This window comes from Anopheles funestus, chromosome 3RL (genome assembly GCF_943734845.2).
Source record: "Anopheles funestus chromosome 3RL, idAnoFuneDA-416_04, whole genome shotgun sequence".
Classification (NCBI taxonomy): Eukaryota; Metazoa; Arthropoda; class Insecta; order Diptera; family Culicidae; genus Anopheles; species Anopheles funestus.
Window position 1 is genome coordinate 32,436,261 of NC_064599.1, and position 6,680 is coordinate 32,442,940.

A 6,680-nucleotide genomic window follows, 5' to 3' on the forward strand; every position below is an offset into this window, starting at 1 on the left:
TTTGGTTTTTAAGTCTTTAATTTAAGTTGATTAATTGAAAGAAAATAGAGCTACAGAGAACTACAGTTCAGTTCAGGTAATGTTTTGTTTAAAGAACGAAACTAAACCAAAAAGAAAAAAGAAAAATATGGGAATAAATAGAAAAAAAACCTCACAAAATTTAATTTATTCTAATTTTTAAGTTCAAACACACTTTCACACACTAGAGGACATTGTCTTTGGCAGCAGGAATACGACTAGCATTACTTGAATTAGTACCAACCACACGGTGAAGTACTCGTAGATGATCTTTGGCGAAAAAACGGTCCATACAAATATGTGATCGCGCAATACTGTTGCTACAGCTAGGAAAAAGCTCACTGGAACAGTAATAAGTACGTTTATCAGCGTAAGAATTCGTTCCCGTACGTTACTACTCGTTTCCGATCGGTGTTGCTGTCTGTGAAGAAATTCGAAACATTAACAAAACGAGTGTAAAAAAGGTGGTTTTTGCCTGATATGTACTTTACGTCCCGCTCGTTGTCGGAGAAAATGTGATGAAGCATTAACAGAAAGCTTAAAATAGGCCCACTAAAGGTATGCAGCGTGAGAAACAATCCAACACGAACCATGTCGAAGTTATTCAGTCCCACATAACCGGCATTAAGATCGATCGTAGCCAAACTGTTCGAATTGCCCTGTAAAGACACGGTTTTTGGGTGAATATTAATTCCACCTCCCTGGCACAACAATACCAATCGATGTACGATATTACCTGATAGAAGTAAAACGTTTTTCCTAACCAATAATGGGTGATTACTTTTAGCATTATGCTGCTGTACTTATCGTCCGCGATGCGATTAATGCGCTCGGTGAGAAATCTACTCGTAGCGAAAAGAGTCCCCACCAGCAACACGTTGTGCGGTTTGTGCAACAAGGCGGACAGCAGCGCCACAATGATAATGCAATTACTATACAGTTCACCGGTGCGGTTTGGAGTTGTGCGCGCCACAATCGCACGATACATCATGGGAAGAAAGCCGATGAAGAATATTTCCACCAAATTGATCCAAAATATTGTAAGACAAATGGATGAGCTGAAAGGAAACCAAATTCGTTAGACATTTTGTAATTTGATTTGTAATTGTTTCCCGTACTCACTTGGATGCACTTAGGCCGAAGATGCTCACCGTACCGGACGCTGCACGGTAGTAGTAGATTAGCATGGAGGCAGTCATCGATAGTACGGTGGTTAGTAATCCTGCCATGTAGCAAATTTGATACACCAAGTAACACAAACCAAGGAACATGATCACACTAAGCCAAACCTTATGTTCATCCTTCGATAACCAATCACCCACATCGGGTATATGTTGCCACTTGTCGCCAGTTTGATTAAACCGTCGTACAAGCACATGCATGCAGACGAAAGCTATAGATGCGACACAAAAAATGCTACGCTCTTCTTTGCACACCTCAACAAGCGATGGATCCGTTTTGGTGTGCTTGATCACACCGATCGTACTGTTCATCACGCTCACCTGCTTCAAGGTAAGCAGCACCATAATGCTGCTGGTAAGATAATACCAAGTTTGATGTTCTTCCTCCACGAAGGAACTACTTGCGAGCGAAACACAATGGAATGCTACACCGAACCAAATGAACGATGAAAGAAAGAATGTACCATCATGAAACAGCGTCATCGAGGGTACTTTTACACCCTTAAGCAAATGGGACAATATCACCCATAGTGTGAAATACACCACAGACAACAAAACTATTACGACGTGAAATGAATGTGTCGCTTCCTGGGAGGTTTCCTTTTCAAACGACAGAAGCTTTAGTAGCAGAAAACTCAACAGCACACAATTGATGCTGGGAAATAGTTTTGGTTGCAAAGATAAAACGGTCGTATTGGTGTCTTGCTGTAGCAGTTGGGTCACTGCAATGGCCGCACATAAAAGCGCCATAATCGTACCAACAAGGATGAAAACTATGTCGTATCGTATGTAGCTGGAAATAAGCAACTGGGTAAGGTTCTTCGACAACGACGTGTAGAGCAACGTGGCACGTTTGTAGGCGGAAATATCAGTCGTATCGTGCATAAATTGTTGATGCAGTGCTTTCGCTTCCTCGAATGATTTGTGTACCTCTAAAAAAATAGTAAAAGAAATTAATTAACATCCTACAAATGAACAACAATGAACAATGAGCAAACGAACGTACCGGTTTTCTTAAATTTATCCCTTAAAATAACTTCCACTTTGGAGGCCAGTCTTTGTGTGTTGTAGTACAGCGCGTAAAGCATGTCTCTACGGTGTAACATCGTTAGGGCAGGATCAATCATAGAACCAATGGATGCGTACGGTATCGCAACACCCATCAAGATGGACATGGTCGGTGCAAGATCGATCTGCAGGAATGTGTCTTCACTTTTCGCACATTGATCGCTCACTATTACGAGCGGTACAATGGTTTCCGGCTGCGTTGAACCACCGTGGCCACCGGAATCACGCATACCATGATCGCCCGTAATAATTAGCAAAGGTTTGGTATAATACTTTTGTTTCTACAACGACAAATAACAAGGTTTATCTCTAATCTTCATTCCAGAACATTGGCAACTTACCCATTTGTCCATTGTCTGATGGATGGTTTTAATTACTTTATCCATTTCCTGCAACTTTCCCGGCACTTTATCACTGTACGGTCCTTCCACGTGTCCGATATGATCTAAGCCAAGGTAGTGGAGTATCATTAGCTTCCAATCGTACATCTGAAGCTCCATGTTAAGAAGCTTTGTTATGTTTCGATCACCCTGCAAAAACAAAAAATACAATAAAGTCACACCCATCCACACCCATTACACTATTGACCCGGGGTGTAAAGTATTACCTTATAAAAATCATTAACATACAACGAATCCGTATTCTCGCCCCTGCGATAAAAAATGTCCGGAAACATGTTTGTCCACGTGTTATCACCATAGAATACGGTTTTCTGCTGCCGCTGCTTCATTTGGTACAGAAAGGTGTCGAGCTTCATTTCTGGACTGCCCAGGTTAAGAATCACGTCCAGAAAGCTTGGAATGGCACCGGAAGTCATCGCTTTTATGCGTGGCATTGTTACCGTCGGCGGATGCACCTGCAGACGGTACAGGCAAGCATTCCCTTCGCCGAGCAAATGGTTGAGAAATTGGAAGTTTTCTTCCTGCAGCACAAAATCCATTCGCAGGGCGTCTATCACCATCAGGATGGCTCTCGAAATACGCGGTTTGTAATCGGTGCCATTGAAGCTAAAGAAAAAACAACAGAATAATCGGGAATAGGAATCGGCTATAACTAAACTGCTCAAAATCAATACCTTGCATTTCCGATACGTTGAGGTAGCTCATCAAAGGAGGCCTTTGTTGAAGGAGAAAATGATAGTGGGAAAAAGCCGTAGCAGAACAAACTGAACGAAAACAAAAACACCACAAAAGTGTATACCGCTATGTGGTCGTGTCGGACATTCATAGCGCGGGTAGCTTGCAGTAATTTAACACACTTTCACTTTCATTGTACCGGCAAGAAGTAATTTTCTCCACTTGTTTACTGTTGAGGTTGTGCGCCTAGATAAACAATGCTGCTTTATACAATGGCTTGTCAAGGGTTTAGCGTTGACACAATGGTAGAATCAAAACAAATCGGAAAGGTTGCCAAACTCAACCGAATAAAATTGAGATGATTTTTTAATTTAATTTTTACCCGCAAAAAGAATGATTTTTATGAACATATTTAAACGATCATAACTTTATCAAAATACTGTAACTGCTCTAATTTTCGGTAGCTTAGTGCAGTTGTTATGCAAAAAACGAAAAAACACCTTTCAATTGGGTAGTTCAGTCCATTATTAGTCATTGTTCCAACTGACAGCTAGTTGAAAAGGTGTTTTGGTTACATACGCAACAAACGCACTCCAGGCAAAACAACAAAAGAACATCGTTCTGTGCGATATTTATCGCGATTTGATCAGTGAAATGGTGAAATTTTCGAATCTAATTGGAACCCTGTTCAACAAAAATGCATCATCGAAGCTGGAAACGGATGCTGCTCCACTACCACCTCGACGAAAAACCGATAGATACGAAGGAGTGGCCGGTGCCAATACTGTCGCTACGCAGAATGGGAATTTCCCAAATGGTAATGCAGCAAACTTAGGAATGGTAGTGCCCGCGGTAGCAAACTTAGCTCTCGTACCGAACAGCTCGCCACGATCGTTGGAACCACTTCCGGTGGAGAACCAAACGCCACCACAAACGATCGTGAACAATGTGCAGCACAACACGCTCACAGCCCCACAAACGTCCATATCCAACACGACTGGAATGCAGGTATATCAGATAAGGAATGCAAACAATCTGCACATTGGAAACAACTACACCTTCAATAGCGCAGTGGCGGACGAAGGTGCATCAACGAGCGGTTCTTTGCCACGAACATCCGGTGTTAAATGGGCTAACTTGCGGCTATCCAATACCATATCACAAATGATGCAGAGCCAGGACGAATTGGACACAGAGCTTATCGATACGGTATCACGCCATTTGGGATACGAATGGAAAAGTTTCGCCCGTAAGCTAGAATACTCCCAGGGACAGATTGATGCCTTCGAGGCAGACAACAGCACATTGGCTGAGGTAAATCCGTGCTGAGATTTGAATAATGACATGAACTGGTTACTTATGAGTAATGTTTATTTTGCAGCAAATTTACAGCTTCGTGTTAGATTGGACTCGCAACGATGATGACCCAACGCTTGGGCGATTTGTTACACTGTTGTGGAACAACAAACATAAAGAAACAGTATACTACATCAAACAGGTGTGGAAACAACGGAAGTCCGATAATCTTTCGGAAGGATAAAGAAGAGTATTTTACATATCCTTTGCGAAGCTCATTCCCTTTAGATGTACATATATAGAAACGTGCGAGATTTTTATCTCACTAATAGTTATTGTGATATCAAACGCTCAAAATGCTCGAAAACAATTCAGAAAAAGTGCCTTTTACAAGTGTTACAATTGAAAAACATTCCGACTAATGATAGTACAATGCGTAGGATAAGGTAAGCGAACGATTCATCGACACAGTCGTGAGAATTGTCTAATAAAAAAACTAAATATAAAGTTTAACCACCTTTTTTTAGTGGTGAGTGAGAAAGAAAGGCAAAACTATTCCATTAAGAATCCTGAATGATTGCACCGCGTTGCGTGCGTAGTTTTATTTATATGTTTCCTCCGCCCCCGTTCCGCGCCATCTCCACCTGAACAGAACACTTACATGCGAGCTATATGATTTATTTTGATGTTTGACCAAGCTTTTCCTTCTTGGCAGCTTCTGCTTCCGCCTCCGCCTTTTCATACTTTGCAATTAATCCGTCGACCTCGGTGCTGGACAAAATTTTTATGACTGTCTTATTATTTTCACGCGTAAGCACAGCCATTTCAACTGAAATTTTAGAAAAACATAATGGTTAATATGTTCAATCGATATTTGTCGATGCCAATGGCCAGATGTACTCACTTTTCTCAGACGTAAGCTTGGTCATGTCCAGGGTTTTGGACAGTACTTTCACGGCCAAATCCTGTGCCTGCATGAGACTGATATCACTATCGCTCAGTTCTTGCTTTAGGGCGGAAACAGCGGCCTGAAATGTGCAATTGATTTGCTTGCAAAAGATTCCTTCCATTTGAATTGTTTTAAAAGCATTCATACCGCAGAATTGTTCCCGATGCATGTGGCTTTCCATCCACCATAATTTCCACTGGGATCCGACTGGTAAAGCTGATATCCGTAGTGCTTATCCCAACCCATGTACAGGATGGAAACACCGAAAGGCCGCTTACCACCGTACTGCGTGTACGCCTGCTTCACATCACACAGGTGCGAGACAAGCTGTTCGCAGGGCATAGCCTCGCCATAGTTCAATTGGTACCGCTGGGCAATAACCCGCAGCAGATTGGTAAGGACATTCGCATCGGAAGTAATACCGGCCACCGAACACACCATATCTCTGTAACAGTCAAACACATACACAAAACAATAAGTGGTTAATGCGTTTTTTTGGAGCGTACCTATATTACTTACTCGTTCAGCTTGTAAATCTTCTCAGAGAAGATTACATTGTCCAACAGCTTGTTTGTGTTACGACGCTCGGCTGCCAACAATATTCCATCCTTTGCCAGAATGCCAAGCGATGTGCCCGCGTGTGAAATAGCTTCCATAGCATACTCAACCTGGTACAATCGACCTTCCGGCGAGAAAATGGTAGTACGGGAATCATAACGACGAGCCTGCAAAACACCAAAGGTGAGTTAGCACAAATCCGACAGGTTATAACCTCAATGGCATGGATGCGGCATCCGTATCGGTGCCGAAAACAAAGATCCCCCAACAGATATTGAATGGCTTTAATACGGTTGTACACTTTGTGCGGGCTTACCATTTTCAATTGTTCTTATCGGAAGGTGGCCAGCTACGAAATAAATGAACAATTTCAGCAAAATTAGCACAGCTATTCACAACTTGGACGTAAACAGTAACTCCAGTTTTGATGACTGTCAATAGCACAGCGTATTTTGAACTGTCATCGTTGGGTGAAGCACGCTTCATCTCGCTTATCCGGGCGTTCGAGTAGTTTCCTCATTATTCGGGCGTTCG

The 6,680-nt window shown here is 42.2% G+C and overlaps 3 protein-coding genes across 3 annotated transcripts; 1 reads left to right on the forward strand and 2 right to left on the reverse strand.

Annotated features, from left to right (window-relative positions):
• Positions 1–41: 41 nt before the first annotated feature.
• Positions 42–3,663, reverse strand: LOC125770938 (GPI ethanolamine phosphate transferase 2). The gene is made up of 8 exons (XM_049441042.1): positions 3,343–3,663; positions 2,875–3,274; positions 2,609–2,797; positions 2,206–2,548; positions 1,141–2,131; positions 755–1,076; positions 505–677; positions 42–439 (listed from the first exon to the last, which is right to left on the reverse strand). Exons 1-8 carry the CDS (start codon positions 3,492–3,494, stop codon positions 196–198), a joined length of 2,814 nt encoding a protein of 937 aa, XP_049296999.1. The 5' UTR covers positions 3,495–3,663; the 3' UTR covers positions 42–195.
• Positions 3,664–3,873: 210 nt separating this feature from the next.
• On the forward strand, positions 3,874–5,152 carry LOC125771000 (protein immune deficiency). The gene is made up of 2 exons (XM_049441173.1): positions 3,874–4,657; positions 4,725–5,152. Exons 1-2 carry the CDS (start codon positions 3,998–4,000, stop codon positions 4,881–4,883), a joined length of 819 nt encoding a protein of 272 aa, XP_049297130.1. The 5' UTR covers positions 3,874–3,997; the 3' UTR covers positions 4,884–5,152.
• A 47-nt stretch (positions 5,153–5,199) lies between these two features.
• On the reverse strand, positions 5,200–6,599 carry LOC125771004 (proteasome subunit alpha type-4). The gene is made up of 5 exons (XM_049441177.1): positions 6,463–6,599; positions 6,108–6,313; positions 5,736–6,033; positions 5,544–5,667; positions 5,200–5,468 (listed from the first exon to the last, which is right to left on the reverse strand). Exons 1-5 carry the CDS (start codon positions 6,463–6,465, stop codon positions 5,317–5,319), a joined length of 783 nt encoding a protein of 260 aa, XP_049297134.1. The 5' UTR covers positions 6,466–6,599; the 3' UTR covers positions 5,200–5,316.
• Between the last annotated feature and the right edge of the window lie 81 nt (positions 6,600–6,680).